Raw genomic sequence first — 25,373 nt, forward strand, 5'->3', positions numbered from 1 at the left:
TTTTCTATGTTTTGACCCAACGTGGGAGTTGAACAGGTGCAATATGATCTTGATCTATTATTTGTGATCTATTCTATTTTATTTTATTGTCACATTTTTCTAAAGCTTATTTGTTTGTTTTATTGTGTATTTTACTGCTGTCTCTGATTTAAGTTACTGTATTGTATTTAAGTGATTCTCTTGTTTTTACTGTAAAGTACTTTGGTCACCCTTTGGGCTGATGTAAACGACTATATAAATAAAGCATCAGCACAACTTAATATCTCACAAAGCTCAATATTTACATATAAAATGTATATTTATTCATTTTCATGTATTTTGACTGCATTTCTATTTAACTGCTTTGATGCGATTCCAGAACTTTACTGTAAAAGCATTTTTAGTTTGGGATTTTTAAAACTTTTTTTTATTCTTCTTTGTGTTTTCTATGAGGATGTAATGCAAAGATATTATATAAATGGGCAATTTAAAAAGTAGAATCATTATTGTAATGCTAGACTCCTTCTCAAAGTACTTTGGATACAACCCTAAAAAGAAGCACCAGCGTTAAATTCCTTTCATTATCCGAATTAAATTAATTTTATCAACATATTTGCTGCAAAAAAAGCAAAAATAATGTGACTTTTGCATCAGATTGCATGCCCACGGGACAAATCGAAAATGTTATTAATAAAATAACATCATAATATTAGGCGCTCAATGGGAATTTTCACTTTTTCTGCTTTATCTTGGTTTCTGTCGAAAGTATGTGTGCCTTAAAAGAGATGGTGCTAATAATAGAAGGTTTGCAGTAAATGTCGGGGTGTTTTTCCTCCATTGACTGATGTTTGAGGCAAAAATTTTCAGTTGTTTGTCTCCTGTTTCCACCAAACTCAGCTCAACTTCAGCTCTAAGTTTTTACTCTTAGGTAAAACAGAAATGTTGAATAAAATACTTCAATATTGTTTGATTGACTGTAAAATTTGACCACAGCAGTGATTTTCAAAACGGTCAAGAACCAAACGGTATCTTCTCAGATTCATAAGCTTCTTTAGTTATTTTGCTCAAAAAGTTCCTGATTTAAACTTTCTAAACTTTTGGTAATATTTTACAGCTGCTTGTGATCAGACAATATTTTACAAAGTTTGGCTGCTTTTGAGAAAAACTTGTCTATGTGTTTTGGGTATGCAGCTTTGTAAATACCACAGGTTTTATTTCTTGAATGATCTCTTCTTTTTTCACAGCTGCTCAGGTCTGAAACCAGGTAGTGAAATCAGTGGAGCTATAGTTTATCTGTAACATTAGTTTGATTATAAATCTTAAACTTTGTGATGCATCAGTGCAGCATTGTAGAATAGAAAGGTGGCCTGCTGAGGTTCTAGTAATTTTTAACAACAGAAACCGTCACATGTCCTGAAACCAACCAATGAGATTATTCCTCCTTCTGCAGCAGGTTATAAATCTTTAACACCCCTGGATCAAGAATCCTCTGCTAACGAAGGACAGCAGGTAAACATCTAAAGGCTACGCTCGATTGTTTTTTCAGTCTAATTTCAGCATATGTGGAACAAGTGACAACCTGCGATCCATCTGCAAACACTGTCCTGTATTCAGCTGAGAACCAGCAGTTCTCCCAGGTGTACTCTATAAAGAGGAACTTGCAGAAACGAGTTGCAGATACGTGTTGTGTGGGTGTTTCAATATCCTTCATCCATATTCATGAGAGCTGCAACACTCTGGGTTTATCCTTTTAAGGTGCCAAAGTGACAATTCCTGCACAACTTCACATCTCGCAAACATCAAACGGGTTCATGTGGTTCATTCCCAGATGTGAAATATCAAGTTTAAAAAGGAAAATGCTACCTGTGATTCTGCAGTAGACATTACGGAAACAGACAGATTTTATTCTTAACAGTGACTCATATCTGTAGAAGTTGTGTCTGTGATTCTGGAAACTGTTGATATTTAGCTCCTTAGCATGAGCAGGTTTAAAATCCCAACGTACACAGAAAAAGCTGAAATGATGTTGTTTGTTTCACATTTTTTTGACAACAAACACACACACACACACACACACACACACACACACAACCAACCTTACATTTGTGTTTCTATACAGCTAAACTGCATGCTTTGAGGGAACGTTTTTCTGTCGGATTATGTCAAACATACAACATATTTCAAATCAGCATGTCTTTGTCATGGGCTGCACAGTGGAGTGGTGGTTAGCACTGTCACCTTGTAGCCAGAAGATCCCCGGGTTGTGTTCCATCCTGGGCCTGGGATCTTTCTGTATGGAGTTTGCATGTTCCTCCTGTGCATGTGTGGGTTTTCTCTGGATCCCTCCCACAGTCCAAAAATGTACTCAGGTTAATTGGTAACTTTAAAATGTCTGTAAGTGTGAATGCAAGCGTGACTGATTGTATGTGTAGGCCTGTGGTGTGGAGATGACAACTCCCATCCACCAGGTCTTCAGGTGGTGGATAGAGGAACAGTCCTCAGATATGAGGGTCAGCTATGAATAGCAGTCTCAGACCAAATTGCAATCTTGGACCAAAGGCATAGCGCTTGCCTGCCACCCGTTGCAGGGTTAAGTGAAGATATATTCGGGAAGCAGGAATGGTGACAGCATTGGTAGGTGAACATCGATAGACAGCTGTTTCTGTCACTGATACCTGTTTGTTAAGCGCATGAACTGTAAGAGTCAACAGTTAGGACTATTCATGTCACCGATTCTGCCGGATGCACTTGACTGACTGATATGTAGCCCTGTGATAGACTGCTGACCTATCCAGGGTGTCCCCTGCCTTTTCACTAAGTCAGCTGGGATAGACTCCAGCCCCCCCCCATGACCCTAATGAGAATTAAGTGGTGTATAGATAATGGATGGATGGTTTCATGGGCGCTGTGCCTGAACATTTATGGAGACGTCTGAAACTATCCCACACATGTATTAGTGCGTTTGTAACATAAAATGTAATGCTAAGGTGTTAGCAGGAAGTTAGCTGTAAACTGTGTGGATGATGCACTAGTGTTAAAATGGTGGCAGTGGGATTAAGGTGAGCTAGAAGGCCACCTATGATTATTGGGAAATAATGACATTCCTGTAATTCTACAGGAATCTGTTGAATAATGGCCCACTGACAGTAAAATGTGAACAGTTAGACATGATTTTGTTGCAAATTTGTCATCTGTGCTTCTTATTGAAGGAAACTGGGCTTTAAAGTTGTACATTTTACATCAGCATAATTGATGGCACAATTTACCCTGACATATGTTTTTCAAAGGCTGAATTTACCCCTCATTAGGGGTAAGTTGTTTTCCAAAACTACCTTTTAAAATCTGTCTATTTCAGATTTGCCTTCAGTCAGCTGGGATTGGCCCCATGACCCTAATGAGGATTAAGCAGTTTATAGGTAGTGGATGAATCTCTTCATCACTGATTTTGCAGCATTACTGTCATTCCAACCAGGTATAAAATCCTACGTGCACAAGCACCAACATGCATAGAAAACACTGGAACATTGTTGTGTGGATCAAACAGAGACATTTTGTTTCATTAGAAATACACACACAGAACCAACCAAGTACAAACAAATCTTAATTTTTATACAACTAAACTGCATTTTCAATTATGTTTTGAGAGAATATTTTCTGTCAGATCAAACATACAAAATACTCCAAATTAACATGCCTTTGTCATTTATTTTGCTGCCTTATTGTCACTTTAACCAATAATATATTAGACAGTGTGGGTTGTTTTATTGGTTTAAACACAGGAAATGCCTTATAAGCTTCAAAAATGTTATTTAAAGCTTCTATTTTAATCAAAACTCTTTATTTTCTAAATATTTTCATGTATTTCAATACACAAAACCTCATATTAAGAGACTCATCATTGGACAAAAAGGCCAATTAATGTCATGAAAGCAAACATCTCCTAAATGCCACCTTTCCTGAATTAGCTATATGGACCATTGCCTCCCTCTGGTCTTCCTTGTTAGCTGGATAATTGGTGTCACTCTCCTGGTTCTAACTGATATCTGAGGCAAAACGTGTTGAAGTGGAACAATATGTAGATGTTTGCAGTGCTTATGAGATTACCAGGATGTTGACAAATCCAATAATGGACAGTCAAATTCGTTCAGTTGTGAAATCTAGTTTTTTTCATTTAAAGCGGTTGGCCAAGGTGAAATGTTTCCTCTCCAGGCAGCACCTTGAGACAGTAGTATATGCTTTTATTTCGCCCCGACTGGACTACTGTAACACACTTTATGTTGGAGTCATCCAGTCTTCTCTGTCACGTCTCCAGCTGGTCCAAAATGCTGCTACACGCCTTCTAACTGAAGCACGGACAACAGAACACATCACACCTCTTCTGGCCTCTCTCCACTGGCTGCCTGTGCACTTTAGAGTTCATTTTAAAATTCTTTTATTTGTTTTTAAATCTTGCCCCGCCACATCTCTCTGAGCTGCTTCACCGTTACACTCCTGCCCGGTCTCTGAGGTCAGCTGATCAGCTGCTCCTATGTACACCAAAGTCAAAGCGGAAGCTCAGAGGGGACAGAGCCTTCTCTATGGTTGCACCAATTTTATGGAACAAATTGCCCTTGCACCTCAGACAGACCCCTTCCCTGTCCATTTTTAAGACCCATCTTAAAACGCACTTTTATTCCCTGGTTTTCAATCCAGCATGAGACACTGATATTATTTATGTTTTAGTGCCTATATTGTGTTTTTCGGCTTTTATTTGTTTTTAGTGCTTTTATTATGTATCTCTGATTTATTTGTTTTAGTACATCGATTGTCCATCCATCCATTCTCTATACACCGCTTTATCCTCACTAGGGTCGCAGGGGGTGCTGGAGCCTGTCCCAGCTGACTCGGGCGAAGGCAGGGGACACCCTGGACAGGTCGCCAGTCTGTCACAGGGCTGCATATACAGACAAACAATCACACTCACATTCACACCTACAGGCAATTTAGAGTAACCAATTAACCTCAGCATAGCCCTGTGACAGACTGGCGACCTGTCCAGGGTGTCCCCTGCCTTCGCCCGAGTCAGCTGGGACAGGCTCCAGCACCCCCTGCGACCCTAGTGAGGATAAAGTGGTGTATAGAGAATGGATGGATGAATTAACCTCACCATATTTTTGGACTGTGGGAGGAAGCCAGAGTGCAAACTCACGCATGCACAGGGAGAACATGCAAACTTCATGCAGAAAGATCCCAGGCCCAACCCAGGATTTGAACCGGGGATCTTCTTGCTGCAAGGCAAAAGTGCTAACCACTGTACCACTGTGCAGCCCACATCGATTGTGTATTTTTATATTGTATTTGCTTTTAGTACTGATTTTATTTGCCTTGCTCTGTGTACATGTATGTACAGCACTTTGGGCCAGTCGGTGGTTGGTAAAAGTGCTGTATAAATAAAGCTGGATTGGACTGGATAATAAGTAATGTGTAATTGTAGGCATAAGGTGATAAACCATCAATATACAAAAAATGTAACTGTTTTATGGGTTTTTTTTTTGTAAGATAAACACTCGGATAGCCCCATCAAAAGCATGAAAATCAAACATCCTGATTGGATTCTACATATGTTGCTTGTTAAACAGCCATAATGAAACATACCTGATTGTTAATATAAACTAATCTCCCCGGTTGGCTGTGCTAAGTCTGCTAAATGTTATCTGATGCAAATTGAATCAGAGCGTAGTACGACGGATATGGAGCCCGGCGCTGCTTATTAGATTACCAGGACACACATAGTACATTGATTAGCTGTGATAATAATGGATAATGTTCAGTTTAAGTATTAATCCATAGCTGCAGACACAACAAGGCTGGAAATCTGCTGCACGAAGCTGAAGGAAGAAGTTAGTTCGTGTTTGGAGATATTTAGGGGGGAAAAGTAAGTTTTTTTGTCATGAAGAGGACGACACATCACTTAGAAAGCATATTTTAAATGCTGATTTGCTTGTTGTTGTGACCAAACAAGACTTCTATCAATGTATCTTTTGCCACTGATTCAGAATCTGCAATACTGGACAAGTTGATTAAATAATCTGGACCACTGGGAATATGCTTAACACAGTTTACCTACAAAATGGGATCAGAAAATTGAAAATATGTCCATATTTTTGAAGTAATGTCCAAAAATGTGTTCTACTAATCTAACAATAGTTTAGTTTTTGTGTTACAACTGGTCATATCTGCTTAGTCGGTTATAAAATTTGAACAAAAATTACTTTTTTGTCTTTGTGATCAAGTGTTTCTTATAATCTACATGTGGTTCAGAAAATATCATGTTTGGGTAGAAATCAATAAAGCAAAATAATCAAAAGTAGAGTCAGAGATACTTTGCAGTGTTTCCATTGTGCAACATCATCTTTTATTTAACCACGCCTGACGTACGTCAGCGGGGTTACTGCATTCGCTTCGGTATCTGGCTGGCTGGGTAAGTATGTATGTTTGTGTGTGTGTGGGTGGGTATGTCTGGTCAGATATCTCTGCAAGTGCTGAAGTCAGGATAATCAAACTTGGCACTGAAGATCAGTCTAAGGTCCCCTGCTCAGTTGTGGAGTTAGAGGTCAGCAGATCAAGTAGGAAGGGATATACGTAGGATGATCAAAATTGATACAGAGTATCATGGATGGGTGTGGTTCTGCCCCCTACTGGGGGCTCGTCTAGTTAGTGCCTGCAAACGGGTGTTGTTTATCATATTATTGCAAACCCTGTGGAGTAAATATGTGACATGGTAATGTGCATTAATGTCATACAGCCGCCAGGCGAATTCACCTTAATGCTGCACAACCGCATTAGAGTAACGAGGTGTGCAGGGTGGCGCTGTTCATTGGATTAGCAGCAGCGAGGGAGCATTGATCAGCAGGACGGTGACAGAGAAGACAGTGGAAGTTAATCGGACCAGAGAGCTGATCTATAATTTATAGGAAACCAAATGATATCAGGAGCAGCAAAGCCCTGCATGCACTGAGCATTAGTATTTCTAATTGATTCATTTCAGTTTTACAGAAGTATTTAAATCTATTTTAAACATTTATCTACCTGTGTAAACAGGGGCAAGCAACCTAGTAAAGACAAGTGCAGTAAATCACAGTGGGGTGCAAAAAGAGTGGGAAAAAATGAAGACTTAATATCTCACATTGCTCTATATTTATATGCAAAAATCTGTATTTATTCGTTTTTACTACTAATACTTTAAACTGTGTGTTTATTTCATGTCTTTGATGCATGACAGTTTTTAATGTAAAAAATGTGAAAGTGTTATTAGTTTGCGTTGATTTTAAATCTTTTCTTAAATTCTTTTATTTTAAATAATTCTGTGGGCAAAGTAAAACCATTATAGTAATGCCAGATATGTTAACAGAGGGATTTATTTCCATGATTGAAAGTGTTTATTTTCCCCAAGTTTTATCCAAGTACCTTAAAAAAAATCTTGCTTTTAATGTGTGTTTTTGTAGTATGTCATTAGAAAAAATGCTTTAAGTGGGAAAACTAAAACCATTATTGTAATGCCAGACATCTTCTCAAGGTATTTTTTGATAAAGCCCTGAAAAAACTCCCTTTAAATAATGAAACTGAGTGAATTTAGTCAGATATTTGTAGCATAAAAGCAAAAACAATGTGACTGATGCAACGGTTTGCACAAACACAAGCCAAAACAAAACAAACATCTACTTTGTGTTCGTAGTTTGTTTTGTTATGTAAATATATTCTTCTTCTAAGCATTTTTAATGAGGATGTAAAGAGAAAAATTGCTTAAAGTGAACCTTAAAAAGATCTATTTTAATAACAGAAATAAGTCAATTTATTAACATATTTGCTATGTTACTGACGCATCATTTTGAATGACACAATGATGTTATTAATATAATATTATTATTATAATACTGCATTATTTTTATATGTAAAGTTTATATATAAACATCCCATCCTCATGTGTCTATATATGTGTATGACAGGAAGAGAAAAGTTTTCCACTGAGGTACTGACTGGGTTTTATGTTGTGTTTTCCATTCGGCCCTGCAGGAAATCCCCTGAGGGTCCCTTCAATTAATTAACATCACAATTTAATGCAGAGGCTTCATGCATGAATTATGTTGAGCCACATGGGAGTGACTGTGTGTTGTGTTTTGCTCCACAAATTTTAGCAAAAAACTGCCACAATGGAAGCATTTACCCAGAGATCAGACTCAGTTCTTGGGTTCAGCGGATGTCAGTGAGGGTCCACATGAGGACAGAAAGCTGCTGTCTGTTTGTGTGCATGTGTGTGTGATTTTGTGTGTTTCAATCTGACACAAGTGCAGCACAAATCCCTAAATCACAGGCTTATCACCTCCTCTCTCCCCCCGCTTCATTAGCATTATCCGATGTAGTTAACCTGCACTCTGGACTGCATGTTCCAGCGGGAACACATGAGCGCAGATCAAAGTTCGGCCTTAAAGATGATCACACTTAAACCAGACACAAACTGACACATGGTAAATACAACAGGAAAATTTAAAAAACACAACTACCTGTGCAGAGAAAGACTTAAAGGGGAACTTCGGTTTTATTCAACATGGGGTCTGTTTTCATATGTCATTTCATACATGTGAGTGATGGAGAAATGAATTTTCAACATAGCTCCAGTATTTAGCCAGGCAGGCAGCTTAGCAGCTCAGCTAGCAGCTCAGCTAGCTAAAAGTATGGGGCAAGAGGGCCCCCCGCATCAAAGTCCGCCCTAACGTGCTTTTTTCCTCACACTGACCGGCTCGGATAGTCTCAATGAGTGTCCCACAACATACTAGAGATGAGAAGTGAACGAAAACCTCCACATTACCTGGCGATCGCGATAGCTCGCGCCAGAGCTATCGCGCGATTTCGGAACGAGATTTGCTTTCTAGCGTCCTGAGCTTTGGATACAGACCACAACAAAGAGCGATAGCCAGGTAATGTGGAGGTTTTCGTTCACTTCTCATCTCTAGTATGTTGTGGGACACTCATTGAGACTATCTGAGCCGGTCAGTGTGGGGAAAAAGCACGTTAGGGTGGACTTTGACGCGGGGGGGCAAGTTGCCCCATACTTTTCGCTAGCTCAGCTGCTAAGCTGCCTGCCTGGCTAAATACTGGAACTATGTTGAAAATTCATTTCTCCATCACTCACATGTATGAAATGACATATGAAAACAGACCCCAGGTTGAAAAAAAACGAAGTTCCCCTTTAAGTCAAAACTGACTGTTAACAGTTTTGAAACTCACATCCTGCACCAACATCCTCCATGTTCTGTCCCTAGATTATTTTAGCTCTGGAGATAAGAGATTTGCTATGTCAAACCTTCTGCTCAGCCAACTCTGATTTATGTGATTTTTTAAAAAACAAAATCATAAACTGTGGATTTTCATAAAAGTATCTGTGGGATTTAAGATTGATATACACTATCATTCAAAAGTTTGGGGTCACTTAGAAATATTTTTGTTTTTTGAAGAAAAACATTTTTTTTTCAATGAAGGTAACTTTAAATTAATCAGAAATCCAGTCTAGACATTGTTAATCTGCAAATTGACTATTCTAGTTGGAAATATTGTGATTTTTAATGGAATATCTCCATAGGGGTACAGAGGAACATTTCCAGCAACCATCACTCCTGTGTTCTAATGCTACATTGTGTTAGCTAATGGTGTAGAAAGGCTAACTGATGATTAGAAAACCCTTGTGCAGTTATGTTAGCACATGAATAAAAGGTGTGAGTTTTCATGGAAAACATGAAATTGTCTGGGTGACCCCAAACTTTTGAACGGTAGTGTACACTATGAAGAATCAAACACACCTGTCTGCCTCTTACAGATCAGCTGTAGATTCAGTTGGATTGCTGTGTTGGGAGGGAGCATTTTTGTGTCGCTGATTCCAATATTTAGTTTTATTTTCCATAAGTCAAATCTGTGTTACATTATAAGATAATTGATCATAGTAATTATCACTGATATGAAGTCCAACTGTAAAGGCAAATCAGTTATTTATAATTCTCATAATGTACAGTAGGAACTTCAAAAACATCATAAATAAGAAAATGCAGTGTGTCAGTGTCCAACGTTGACTGCTGTTTACACCGCTAATTGGTCAGCGTGCAGCATCAGGGTGAATGATGTGCCCATGGATGATGCTGGAGCCAAAGCAAATAAAGAACGAGACACAACAACACAACCGACGTTGTTTGTTTAATCCTGCAGAGTGTTTGCAGCTCTGTCTGCCAGTGAAAAGCTCCTGGATCCGACACCAGTGGGAGTCGACGGGGCGTCAGATATATCAGACTTCTGCTTTCTGTCTGACCAGGATGCTCAGATTTGATGTTTGTCACCACCAGACTGATGGTTTGAACCTGTCGCTAAAGGTGAGCGTCATCCTCTCAATCAAAACTCGACTCTTAACCTCCTGATTTGTCCTTTCTGTCTCTACCTCTACATTTATCTCTTTTCGAATGCAAATCAGTGACTGCAGTGTTTTCAGCTTCCTGTCTTCACATCACATCCGACTGCAATGAACACAAACTCACTTATACACACTGTTGTGACCAGTGTGTCTTGCCTCAGAACATTAATGGACATTCTGTCAGCGAGGAATTACTGCCACTCACCGAGTCCTTACACTCACTGTCCATCACAAACACACCCAAAGACCTTCAGTAGTCGCTCACACTCTCCCTTGCTGACCTCATTTATCTCCCTCGCTTCAAACCATTTCTCACTTCTATCGCTTTCACTGCACTGCTCCATTCACTCACTGCAGCTCGGACTCACTGAGGTCAAACGTGCATTAATGGCACAAAAAAACGCACGATAAAAGCACCTTTTCCTGTTGTTTCACATTAAAAATTGGAAATACTGACATCTAGCTGCTTGTGTTGAACTATAGTCACACACGCATTACTATAAAAACCTTGAGTATATTTTTTAAGACAGAAATCTTCCACACATTTATACAAGTACACCTCTACACACAGCTCCTTGACCTACCTCGGTGAGGTGTGGGTTGGGGTTGAATCCACACTGGTTGCACACGGTGGCTTTACACTGGGTGCAGGTGTTGTAGTTGGGTACAGTCGGTGGGTTGGACAGCTCTGTGGTGGTGCACACTGGGCACAGTTTGCTGCTCGGCATCGGCGCGATCTGGGGCACCGAGTAGGGCGAGGTGGGCGTCACGCTTCGGTCAGGAGACACCGATGGAGATCGGCCGGTTCTGGAGCCACCCGAACTGCTGAAGTCGACCTGGAGGTTTCTGCGGGAAGCATGCTGACCGGGGCTTTGGCCTCCGTGGACGCCCATGCCGGGCCCAGTCTGACCGTGACCAGTTGGACCATGACCGGTTGGACCGTGACCCATCCCGTGGCCAGAGCCCGGGCCTTGGCTGGACTGCATGTGTCTGGGGGAGGTCGGGCTCTCGTGGGTGGCCAGGCGGTAAGGCTCACCAGCTCTGGATCCGATTCCTCCACCAGTGCCCATTCCAGCTCCTATTCCTCCTCCTCCCATTCCTCCTCCCATACTTCCCATTCCTCCTCCCATTCCCATTCCTCCCATCCCTCCTACTCCCATTCCTCCACCCATTCCTCCCATTCCACCTCCCATTCCTCCCATTCCTCCTCCTCCAATGCCTCCTTGTTGCATGCCAGGTTTGGGACTCCCCATTGGACCCATCGGACCCCTGGAAAATATGGAAAAAGCAAAAGAAAAGACAAATTTTTGAATCGGATAACAACTTAACAATTTGTAATTCTTAAAAATCACATCTGAATTTACAACCCATCCATTTACTATGCATCATTTTATCCTGTAAAGGTTTGCAGGGAGCAGCTGGAGCCGATTTTAGATGACTTAAGGCAGAAGTGCACCAAGACATACCGTCAAACCATCACAGGAAGACAGATAGGCTGACTCACGATTGCACATACAGCAGATGGTCAGTTCAGAATCACAAATTAACCCAAATATGTCATGCAAAAACCCCCAGCTGAGGTTTTGATACAGGACCTTCGACCTGTCCACTTCCCCACTGTGCCAACCAAAAACTATAAACAAAGCATCGCAAAGAACCACAGAAGGTGTTGATGCAATGTGTTATCTATTTTTGATTTCTGACTAACAAAATGTGCAGTTTATGGGCTAAAACGAGCTAAAGCCAAACCTAAAGGATTTGGATTTTGTTGCTTACCTTTTTTTAAAACCAAGGGAACACTTCGCACATCTAATGCACGTGTGTAGAGGGAAGAGCACATCCAACAGGCACAAAAAGTGAACTCCCGCACAATGTCTCACTTGCAAACATAAATTTATTGTTGCAATGTTTTGGTACTACAACTTCATCAGACAAACAGTTTATTGGTCTATTTGCATCGGGAGTCCATTTTTGTACCTTTTCTAAACAAAAAATACCGGAGTCAAACTATAAGACATGAAAAAACGATATAAATAGGGTTCTTTCCACATGTTAAAGCAAAATGCAAGTGAAGCAAACAAGCACACTGCTGAATTTTTAACCCTTTAAGCTTCAGTCAATTCCAGCCGTTTTCAGTACAAAAAATCGCTAATATTCTATTTTTAAATAAAAAAAATTATGAAAAATACGGGGAATATTGGACGCGCATCGGGAGGTGCATTTCCTTGAAAACGACCGATTCGGGGATTTTATACCGACTTCAGGACATGTTTTGGACAAAATAGTTTACTGGCTTGTGTCATCTGATGTAAAAGGTTGGATTATGGCCGTTTTTTGTGGAATCTTTTTTTTTGTGTGTGTAATAATAAACCCGGAAATGTGAGTCGCGCTGTGTGCTTTGAAGCCGTGTATAGAGAACGGATGGATGAATATTTGTTTTTGTCGGACAAATGTGTTTTTCTCACCCGCTGTGGTAATCGCATCTGAAAGTGGTTTATACCGGCGGATTCATGAGAATCTAAGCTTTCCATCGGTGTATAGTGTTTGTATAATCGCGTTTGCACCCGTCGGACATTCTTGAAATTCCTATGCAAATTAGTAGGTGTACCGCCGGCGAGACACTGACCTTCTATTGCAAACAGACCATTCAACACTGCTCTGGCTTCATCGGAGTCCAAATAGACACAAATATTCAACCTGCACAAGCGTCATCAGTGAAGTGGTTGAACAGGAATTTCAAATCTATCCGACGATAAACCCACATGTGGGAGTTGCCTTAATCTGTGTCCAAGTGCCACAGCTATATATATATATCAGAGGGGAAACATCATGTAAGAAATAAAACAAATCTTTCCTAAATTTACAAAGATAAATGGACTACAGCTGCACACGTCTGTCACATGTCGAATTTAGTTCCTCATTAATCACAAAGGGCTGCATTGTGTTTAAGATAAAGATCAAATATGCTGAGTTTAGAAATTGTGAGAATTGTTCCAAATTTAGTCTTAGCGTTCAGAAATTTCAAACTTCTTTTAAAAACTTTAAAAGTTTTAGTTCACACTTGCAGGTCTTTGATGTTATCTTACATGTGACATGCAAATTCAGACTCTAGTTTTCTCATTTTAATAACACTTCAGTGTATTTTGAAAATATGAAAAACAAGAAAGAATAACTAACTTTTTTTCACAGTGCAACTCAGTGAACAATGTTAGCTTCATGGGCTAGCTAGGTCTAGATACCATCTACAAAACTCATGATCAGCATGTGGTAAATGAGAAGCCTTCCTTTGTTCACTTTTCTCTCAGATAAGGAAAAGACATTTTCCAAGGTGATCCTGACATTATGTTTTCCACTATTACATTTACATTTTAACATGGCTGTTTTTATGCTGGGCTGCACAGTGGAGTACTGGTTAGCACTTTTGCCTTGCAGCAAGAAGATCCCTGGTTCAAATCCCGGGGTGGGCCTGGGATCTTTCTGCATGGAGTTTGCATGTTCTCCCTGTGCATATGTGGGTTTTCTCCGGGTACTCCAGCTTCCTCCCACAGTCCAAAAATATGCTGAGGTTAATTGGTTACTCTAAATTTCCCGTAGGTGTGAATGTGAGTGTGATTGTTTGTCTGTATATGTAGGCCTGCCACAGACTGGTGACCTGTCCAGGGTGTCCCCTGCCTTCGCCCAAGTCAGCTGGGATAGGCTCCAGCACCCCCCGCGACCCTAGTGAGGATAAAGTGGTGTATAGAGAATGGATGGATGAATGGATGTTTTTATGCTGCTAAATTCCAATGATTTTTTTTTTTTTTTTTTTTTTGCCTGCATGCTTTATTTTGCAGTTTTGGGACGCACATTTTGAAAAGCGCTCTATTGATAGAGTAAAAAAAAAAGCATTAGCAGCAGAATATGTGTACTGACAGAATGGAAATCATGACAGACACAATAATGTTAATCCAAATGGGAAAATGTTGCACATTTTTCTGTCTGTTTAGATCAAAGATTCTATCCAGCCATAATATTTTAGCAACTCACCACAAAAACAGACTATCCATTCACCAAGTCATCAAATTATTATCAATACTTCCAACCTAACAACTGCATTTAAAAAAGCGTTCATTTTAATTTCTACAACTTCATTGCTGAATACAGTTATAGTTGATTTTTTTCTGCTCTGGAAGAGAAAATGTAATAATAAGCCGGACTGGTTGATGCTGTGGCCCAAGTATTTAATGAAAGAAATTCAATTTTTTAAACGCATTATTAAATAAACGAGCTCTACTGAAGAATTCTGCCTGGTCATCGTCACTACATCTGAACAAATTCAATTATCTCCTCAGTGCAGCTAATAAAAAAACATTAAAAACCAGCGACAATAATTACAGATTCATTCACTGGTAGCTGCTGAAAGCTGTGCACATGGAAGGAGCTCCGAATTTCCACCGGCATCAACAAATTCAAACGTAACAGGCCGCACACACACACCTTCACATTTCCACTGTGTCAGAGGCGTCGTGCACACGTTCACCTGAGGCAACACAGCACGTTCACTGAGTGCAGCCAGGAGACACAAACACACACCTGAGGGAAGCAAAATAGTACAAAACTCTGCCTGAGGACACTTTTACATTATTACAAGATATTAATGTTAACAATGCAATATCTCTGGAGTTACTTTATCCTTTTTGAGTGTGACAAGCCCAAGCTTCCTGTGTTGTAAGAATTCTATTTTTTTTTAATCAATTTTAGTACAGTTTTTTCAGAAGACAAATCAATGTTCATACTCTATTATATTTAAATGTTTTTTGTTGGAAAAACAAGATGCATCTCATTTAGTTAACACTTCAACACAGAAACACTGCCTCTTTGTTTTACGTGTCACGACGTGTGTCTAATTTTAGAAATATGTTTGTGTTGTGTAATTGTTGAAGCTGAATTTTAGTATTTTTTTACATTCCATAAAAAGGAAATATTTGTGAAAATATACAAATGCCAATTTTAATTTTCTATTTAAAACTTGGAATTTTAAGGTAATTTACAGTCACAATTCAAAACTTTATCTTGCCTTTGACAGGTGCATTTAGTCTGTTTTTGTAATTTTAGGATTATTTTGATTTTCTTTTTCTTTTTTTTAAAGATAAAGGGTTTTTTTTATTTAGAAAACTTAGGCTCAAATAAAACCAGCTCTCTACTACACACATCCTTTACCGTGATTGAGAATTAACGTTTCTATTTCTAGACAGGAAATATTTTTGACTAAACAGCACCTTAAAAATAGCTATAAAAAACCGCTTGGAGATTAAAAAAGGATGACATGAAATTCTGTTCTTTTTGTGCAGGATTTTATCTTTGGATGGGAAAGAACCCCCCCACCCCACCCCACCCCGTCAGCATTCTGACACCCCACTTGAATTTCAAATATCTTTTGAAGAAGCTTTCCAAACAAAAATCCCAGTGAAGTGTTTCAGCTCATAACATTGAATTTTGCAAACTTGATGTTGGTTGCAGTGCTGAGTTTCCCTGTTTGGCTTTAAATGCAACTGTCCAGATGTTGTGGACTTTACTAAAGCAACTTATCTAATGTACAGACCAATATGTTGACATCTGTATGAGGAAGATTTTTCAGTTCCTTTTTTAATATTCTGTTCTATGACAATAGAGGTCATTTGTCTGCTTTAAATGGGTCATACAACTGATCTATCATCTCTGTGGTTTGATTTTACTAAATGCAGGAAACTGAAACAACCTGGTTAAGATCAGAGAAAAATGGGGTTGACTACAGCTGCTTCTCTTGAACGTTTGACCTTCACCGTAGAACAAGGCTGTTTGCAAATTTATCTGTCAAAAGTGGAAAGAATCTCCAGTTAAACAAAATTAAAATTTGTTAGATAATGAGCTCCTCTCTGTCCACTGGAAAACTTCTGTCTGAAATAAACTTTGGCAATGAGAGAAGAGGGATAGCAAACCAAATGACTGAAGTTCTTTTTTATAGGAAAACTATATCAGACCAAAAAAGGGAGTAGATGGCAAAGGTCTGCACTGATGTAGTACCTTTCTACCTTATTAGCACTCAAAGCGCTTCACAGTGTTTCACATTCACCTATTCATTCACCAATGGCGACAGCATGGAAGCTCTGTTTTGCATGGAACTCCTGCACTGGAAGCTTCCATGAAAGAAGGCTGCCTGCCATCAGGAACAACCTGGCGTAGGCCAGGGACTGGGGATCGAACCACCAACCTTGTGATTGGTAGACTATCCACTCACTCACAGGAGTCACAGCTCCCCAAAGTAGTATTATTAAAAGAATGCTATTTTTACATCTCTGAATATGTCTAGAGAGGATCTTTTAGAAGTAAACTGCAATCAGTGCATTCTAGGCCAACTGAAGCATTTGAACCAACAACCAGTGATGTCATTTTTCACAGTTTTAAACACAGAGTTAGCAGGAATGGACCCAAATTAAGACACCACAGAAAGAAGGCAGGAAATAACAAAAGAAACTTTAAAGTTTTGACGTAACACAGATGAGAGGGAAGCAAACAAAAGAAAATACTAACTTAAAGTCCAAGAGATATATCTATGTATAAAGAAAGTAATGCAGAGAAACCCAAAAACTCAAAAAAGCACAAATACAATCCACCAGGAGGGCAGGAATACAAACAAAGTACAAAAACTAAACATAGAAACAATCAGCTGAACTTAGGCATGTCAACTTCAGGTAGACAAACAGGGACAAACTGGCAACAGACTAATACTAATACTATACACTAAAAACTGATTTGGGAGGCAAGATACAAGTGAAAATAATGAGAGTAATCAAAAGAGGGGGGAAAAGCAGACAAAGGGAGGAAGTAAAACGGTGAAGAAGGAACTAACACAGGGAGAAGCACAAGGAATGAGTCAAGCAAAAGAAAACTAGGAACTAAAACTTATAAACCGTGGTCTTTCATAACTTCTCTTTTCTTGGAATGTTTGGATATGCTGTTTAATGGTCCTGCTTTTGCAGTATTATAAAATGAGGTATTTCACATGTCACATCTTTGTATTTTGAGCATTTTGCATGAGGTTAGGGTTAAGCACTAACACAGTGACTACACCATTTTATGCTACCAACTCGACTTTTGACAAGTTCTGCACTTTTGTCCATGTTCCTTTATTTATTACCATCTATATTTTCTGTGAAGTATTTTGCAGCTTTGCTAAAAAATAAAAAAAAAGCTGCTAAATACAGATTATTACGATTATGCACATTATATATTCCATTCTATTTCCTGCGCTGGCAGTGATTGAAGGAGTCCTGGCTGCTGTATTACCAGTTTTAAATGGTTAGTGCACACAGAAATTGGAAATGTTGATTTACTGAGCTCCGGTGTCAGAGTGGAGACTGAAAAATGTTCCAGTCTGCTTCTCCTTTCACTGAAAACTTTTCTTCTAGCGGACAGTCTGTCTGTCTGTGAGAAAAACCTCCCCTGATTGTTTTCTCCTTTTCTGGTTTCATTCATTTTCCATCTATTCTCCTTTTGTTATCTCTCAATGAACTTTTTCCCTCTCTTACTTCTCTTCTCAGTGTCGATTATTTTTTTCAGTTTGCACTAACCATGGCCTTTGCAGAGTTTTTTCTTTTTTCTGTTGAATCTCCTCAGTTTCTCTCTCGACATTTTCATTTCGGTTCTTGAAAGAGAATTGAACCTTCACTGACCCTGTTTGTCTTTTTTTTTTTAACCAAGTCTACCAGCCAAAGAAGCAACTGTGCAAATCCTGAAGTTAAAATAAACAAAAGAAAAAACCCCTGCCACATTACTGTTCACACATTACAACTTGTGCATGCAGTAAAAATTCAAGATTTTGAATATTTTTTCAATATATTTTTAATTTCATTGAAAAAGTTCGACTGTGGGGATCATTCAAAGTGAGTTTGACTTTGTAGAGCGACTGCGACGTCTTTGAAACAAACAGAAAGTACAGGTTCTGCTGACTGTAAAGACACACAGAGGCAAACAAATGAAAAACAAACAGCCACTGTGCACACAACCTAAAACACACACAGCTTTATGGGAGATGCAAAGCTGTGCAGTGTGCTTTACAATGTGTGTGTTGGAACAAAAACCTAAAACCTTCAGATTCACTCTGAAGAAGATGCGATCAGAAGCTTAAGCTAACAGAGAACCTGTCGATGTTAAAGTGCAGAACTTTATTGTAGAACTGTACTTAATCAGGAAAAATCTGTACAAGACAACTCAACTAAACATTTAATAAAAAACGTCTGTAAATGTATTGTTTCTGCACTTTATTTTAATGAGAATATTTTATTTTAACGAATTTTCTTTGGCAGCTGTTGTTGCCAGTCATTTGACCATTTTTAAATGATTTTTTACAGTGTAGTGAAAGAAAGAAGGAGGGGATGATTTCAGAAACAATTTCAGGTTTCCATTTCAATTCATATTTTTTCTTATAGCAAAAATTCTTCATCTTTGCAGTCATCTATTCATGTCACCACAGCTGCAAAACTGTGACAGATTTTACCAGTTTAAGCTGTGGAATTGGTTTTCAGTTTTCTCAACACCATAATTTTAGCTCTGATTTACCATTAGCAGCTTGTGTGTAAGAGTTTTGGATGCCTGATTGGACACTTCTTGTTGAAAAGCACTTTGGGAGAGATGGAAAACTTTACCCTATGTAAACAAGTCCAAACTTGTATCAAAGAACCTGAATTTTGTGATGCAATAGTTCTTAATTGAACTTATTAGTCAGTTTTGTAACCAAGCAAACAACAAAGCATCTTCCATCTACTCTATAAAGTTTCTATCTTTAAGCAATCATTTGTGATTTATTTATGTTTTGTTTCTACTATCAGGTCAGTGATAATTAAGCTGTCCATTATACTGTCTGTGGGTAATTTGTTGCTGATATAACACCTGTAAACACTTGTTCCTGCTGAGGCAGCTGTTATAGAGGGTGTTTTTTGTTCTTTAAATTAGCGTGGATGATACTATGGCTATGTACAGCTATTTAAAATTACATAAACAATGCAAAGACAAAAAGGAGTTAAGAAGAAAAACAACATTGTTTCATTTTCCTGAAGACACCATCACTAATTGTTGTAACTCCGTCGACGTAAAGGTGACAGCCCAAATAATAGGAACAGTCCTTTTCTCTGCCTGTTTACACACTTCGGCTCCGCGTTGCACGTGGGACATTTATCACTGTCGCACCCAGCATTTAACGACCCAATACACATGCTCGCTCAGTCAAAGCGATTTCACCCACTCCCATTAGAACCCTCAATTTAGCCTCTAATTGTGGCAGAGAGGGATAAAGCTTGTCTGCCAATCACACGCAAGAGACACTGACAGGACGCAATGAGAACAGAAGAAGAAGAACAGAGTGAAGATGTCGCAGAAAGACCTCAGTGGGGCCTTTTCATAAACTGAAGCTTTAATATATATTTAATATTTAAAAAAGGCATCGCTATGGTGTCGAGTTCTGCAGTTTTCAGTCTGTCAGGTTTCTCAGCAGGCAGGAAACGTTCCCAAAACATTGGATAACACTACCTGCAAGTTATGAAAATGCTTTCATGAAATGTTCAAAGAAAGTTTTTAGACTACTTTTATTTCTAGTAATGTTCCTATAAAGTTAATCTAGTGTTTTCATGTCAACGTTCAGCGGATGCTGTCAGGAAAACAGATAATGTTCTAATAAAAAACCAACATTTAAAGGATGTTTTCCAGATGTTATCAAGGCCTCAGCTGATTTTTTATGATGCGTTCATGTGATGTAATATATAAACAAAAGTGGAACATTCTGAGGATGTTTTAGGGGTGTTGTGGATTGTAGAGCATTCTTCTGTAAAACATTCTCACAACGTTCCATATTAATGAAGGAAGAATGTTTTCAAAAAATGTTTTCAAGATGTTACTGGGTCTTGGATTACAGATTTTCTTTTTTTTTTACAGAAGATTTTGTAACCCTCCTGTAATGCCATACAATGAAGGTAGAACATTTTGCCCTTTTATTGAGGGCACACTTTGCAAAAGGTTCTTCAGTAGAATACTTCCACATTGATAGCAAAGGAAGAATGTTCTCAAAGCAACACTAAAAGAATGTTTTCCAGATATTTTATCAAGGTGTCAAATGACAGAATGTTTTATATAAAACAATTAATGCAATACAATAATGAAAGATTAAACATCCTGTACTGAGATATATGAACAAAGTTGGAACATTTTGCCTTGAAAAGTTCTAAGGGAGTTTTGGGGATGTTGTTGATGGAACCCATTATGGAATCTATAAAACATTCCAACAATATTGACCATTATTGTAATAAGGGAAGAATGTTCTCAATGCAACATTTAGTCTTGACAGCACAACGGTCTAGAAAATTTTTTAGAATATCTTTTAGTGATCCTGCCTTTAAAAAGAACATTCTGGGAACTAAAATAAAACTTTCTGATGAAAACATTAATGCAACTTTGCAGCATTTTCTCAGAACATTTGTGGAACATTGTAACATTGAATTGTTATGCTCAGCTTTTATCAGTCTAAACTAAACTTTGTCATGATTTATTTGGCATTGAGAAGAGGATTTTGATTAGATTTTTACTTGTTTTTAAACCAACATTTATGAAATATTTTTGTGGGATGCAGCAGGTAGATTTGAGTTCAAAATGAAACATCAGGATAAACGTACATCTGATCAAGACAGGTTCATTTTTGTCCAAGTACAATAAAGACAATGGGTCTATGTTACCTGATTTGACAGATGTATGTATATTTATGACCATGTCATTAACGGAAATTTCCACTTGAATAAACAAAACTACCTATATGAATAGCTTCAGCTCTTATCATTTTAAAGTCAGCCAATCTTGTAGTTTTGTGATTTTTCTTATGCACAAGCTAAAACCTCAAATACACCTCTATGCAGACGACACCCATCTCTGCTTTTAGTGTTAATATGTGTATTTTTGGGTAGCTTTGCCATATTTTTGCAAAAATGTGACCTTTTTAGCTTCAACTTATCATTAAAGTGATTACATTTTGAGATAGTGCTTCTATATTGTGCATTAAATACTACGAAGAGCAGTGAATCAATTCTGAACACGCGGCTGATGAGATCAATTCTTAGGGAGGAGGATGGGTTACATTGCACTCTCGCTGCCTGACTGCAGTTTTTCATTTGCAATCCCAGAAAACCCCCCAGAGGAGGTGCTTTCACTTTTTATCGATCCAAGCTCTTAGTATCCTTCTCTTCCAGTTGATATGCAGAGATAACAGAGGTTTGGGTGGGATTCTCCTCAACTTATTCCCCTTGGATGGCTACAATCCTTATCCCACCTCCAGACCTGAAGCAAAACAAGCCTATTTAGGTTACTGGTGGACCCAAACTAAACATCTATTTCCTCCTTCTCCTCCTCCTTCGTTCCTCATCTGCCTCAATTTCTTCCCACTCAGGGCTGTTGACAGAATTGCTTTTGTACGGCCCATTTATTTCCATCTGCCTCCTCTTCTCTCTCCACATCACCTCACATTATTTTTCTGTCCTTTCCCTGTTCTCCTCTGTTCCTTCCTTTCCTCTATCCTCCTGTCCTTCAGCAGTTTCTCTCAGTCCATATAAATTCTGCATATTTAAATTTGTTTTGTTTTTCGTGCATTCCTGCACATGACATCTGGAATCTTGAAGGGACAACATACCAGATAGTGTCCTAAAAACAGAGTCACCTTAGCTTTAAAACAGGTATTGCAGCAGTTTGATGAGTATGTTTTTAGGCTAGTTTGGTCAAATGAGCTAAAATCCATGTTTTTCCATTTATTTCATATTTCCTCATGCTCTTCCTCATACTGTTGTAACACTCACACACACATTCTTCCCTCCCTGCTAACCTTCAGTAACCTTGCCAATCGCCTCCGAGCAGCAGTCAGTCCCCAGCTCAACTCATCCTCTGTAGAACTACATCAGCAGGTCACTTCCTCGAATCGCATCTCTGCACACTCACACTGCTCTTACCTTCGTCCTGAGCTCTTCAGAGGCATTTTCAAAGATTTTTGTGCTTTCTTCTGTTGATTATTTGCCATGTGACGTTGCTATCACTGGATATTTTACTTTAAAAAACAGTAATTATCACATACATCTAAATTAAAACTTGAAACCAGCCCATCGTCAGCCCTGTTTACTGGTTTCACCTGGACCACAGTGCTGACAGACTTGGCAGCCGATGCTCTTCTTTGCTCCTCTAACAGATGATTCAACACAACACAACCTGCTAATAGCTGTTACTATGGGCACCGGGTCTACTGGGTATATGCAAACACACTGAGCGCATGCAGAAGTGGAGGACAAGAGTTGAACGAATGCACATAAATTTAAGCCAAGCATGCACATACAGTGGTTTGAATGTAATTTGCATGAAAAATAAAGCTTTATTGAATCCCATGTGGGGCCTCGCAGCAGCGAAGTGTAACATCAAAACAATTTATGTAAGTGGACAACAGGAACTTGATACAAAATAATATCCACCCATGCCCACTCACACACATTCTTACAAGCACCTGTCACTGTTTGAAGGAGTGAGTGGGCAGCACAGAGGGCTATTTTCTGTGTGATAAGATGGAGTGAATGTGTGCTGCATTAAACCACACTACATGTTTTCAGCTGTGCAGCTGCAGGGCTTTCTCATTCAAACCAAAGACTGCTCCGGGTGATTTTACTGATTTAGGGGGAATAATCAATGAAATCTGGCTTCTGTCGGTGTGAAAATTTGCTTCGTCTCAGCTCCCTGTGGCAGATTTTGACACTTTGTCCATGAAGTGGGAGGTGATTAATCCCACTACCTCTTCTGTTATAGCAAAATCTCTTGCTTAGATCTGATGTCAAATAACAGCACAAAAATTACACACTTGTTTAACAAAGTTACTTTAAAAGTAAGGATTCAAACCATACCTCACAAACATAATGTGACCTTGTGTATATAAGTCCTATTGAAAAAGAGAAACACCGGAAATAGCAATACAATATCAACTAGAAAAGCACCCAGAGAGCGCAGTACTCCGCCAAGGCTGCTCAGTTGACATATCATTTCCGACGGATGAAATCTTAAATAAAAAATTATCTCGCGCTGAGCACAGGCATGCAGTTTGCATGTGCATGTTGTGTGTGGATGCTGAATTGCTTGTAAATTACTCTTACAAAGGTCTGTTGATCAGTTCATCACTGTTGATAAGCCTTTGTTTTACTAGTGTTTGTTCCCTCCATGCTTTTATTTTGAAGGCGTATTTTTAATGTTACAGGCTTTCATTTTGTCACCATTTCAGCAACACAGGAAGTGTTTACCTAAGAAGCGGTTTCTTGACATGACGAAGACGCTGGCGTAAAGTCCGAAAATTGAAAATGAATGTTTGGCTGAGATTTGCTACATACATAACCGAAATATGTAGCGGGTGGCAGGAATTGATGGGACTCAGAAACACTGCACAGTTTAATAATTTGTTCACTGTATGATTTACAACTAATAAATCACAGTCAATTGTAGTATGACTGCAATCATGTGATCGTCAGCGGATAACTGACACGGTGTTCAAGTCATGCTGACAGCGACGCCGTGCCGGCAGCTATATCTCCCACTGGGAAATCCTTAACAAAGCCGTGGCTCCAGACTATAAGCCACATCACTGCCAAAATCTAATCACTTGGTCCTGTTGTCATTTCTGACCTTCCCTGAAAATTTCATCTAAATCTGTTGGTCCATTTTTAAGTAATGTTTCACACAGACAGACAGACAGATTCACAGACAAACGTCTGATCGTCACATAACTCCGACAAGGATTGGCGGAGTTATAATCTTACGATGATCATAAATTCACTGAAGCTAACATTGTGCTTTTTACAGTGTCTCTTCTACACATTCAAGCTAAAAAATAAAAATGACTTGTTTTGTATATGATGGGGTGGTGACAATGCTTTGTTGTGGCAGGTATTTGCAATAAATGATACAGAAGAGCAAGGAAAATCGTCTTTTTTTTGTATATGAGAGGCAATTGTTCTGTTCCTATCCAATGACAAGCATGCACACAGCCAAGACAAATGCACAGTTACTGATTTAATGTTTCAAATGTTAAATTCTGCAAAACATAGTCGAACCTTATGGACTTTTAAAGCCCACCTGTGGGTTCAAAAGGTTATTATATTTTCTTTTTTAATGCCAATATTTAACATATATAACATTTAACACAGCAAGAACTTGTAAAAACTGAAAGAATCATAAGAATCCTTGAACTATTTATCTGTGATGTGTCATTTTGTCGGAAAACTTAATCTAAGCAGAGCGTTGTAATATTTCATCAAAATCAATAAGTTCTACATGTCTCCATTAAAATTTTGCAAGAAATAAATCATTTGTGCTAACCAGATACTGTAAAAAAAAAAAATTATGTACTCTTTAGTGCACCTGGAAAGTTGATTCAGCTCAACGAAACAATAACATGACAAAAAATGTGGTATTTTTTTTTAGCCAAAACTGGGCAGAACTGCAGGCAGTGTTTGCACGGAGCAGATAGGTGACACGTATGGAAGCAACTTAAAAATAAAAGTATTGAAGTATCTGTAGGTTGTTGAGTCACCTGCACATGTTGATTCCTTTTTTCAATTTTTGTCAAATTAAAAAAAATCAAAAAACTCAACTTTTATTTTTTCATGCTTTTATATTGAACTGCATTAAAACTATATTATTCTGCACAAAATGCATTTTGAAATTTTATCTCCTACTATTTAGGTTTTTCTGTTTCTGTAGATTGCAGGACTTGATGCTGCGGTGAAAAATTTACCCACAGTGAGGAGCACATAAAAAATGCCAGAGTTCAGAGGGGAAAATGTACTTTATCATAATATAGAAGGGCTTGGTTAAAGACAAAGCCTTGTTATGTAATCAGGGAGTGGCAGCACTTCACAGCAGCTGGGCTATTCTCTGCAATGCTCAC

General features: G+C 38.7%; 1 protein-coding gene across 1 annotated transcript in view; it reads right to left on the reverse strand.

The window, feature by feature from the left end:
• The window catches only part of bsna (bassoon presynaptic cytomatrix protein a), a 242,960-nt gene that overhangs the window by 181,193 nt on the left and 36,394 nt on the right, over positions 1–25,373 (reverse strand). Inside the window, 1 exon segment of the mRNA XM_051949918.1 lies at positions 10,996–11,680. Coding sequence (XP_051805878.1) covers positions 10,996–11,680 — 685 coding nt within the window.

The sequence above is a fragment of the Acanthochromis polyacanthus genome, chromosome 6, assembly GCF_021347895.1.
Source record: "Acanthochromis polyacanthus isolate Apoly-LR-REF ecotype Palm Island chromosome 6, KAUST_Apoly_ChrSc, whole genome shotgun sequence".
Classification (NCBI taxonomy): Eukaryota; Metazoa; Chordata; class Actinopteri; family Pomacentridae; genus Acanthochromis; species Acanthochromis polyacanthus.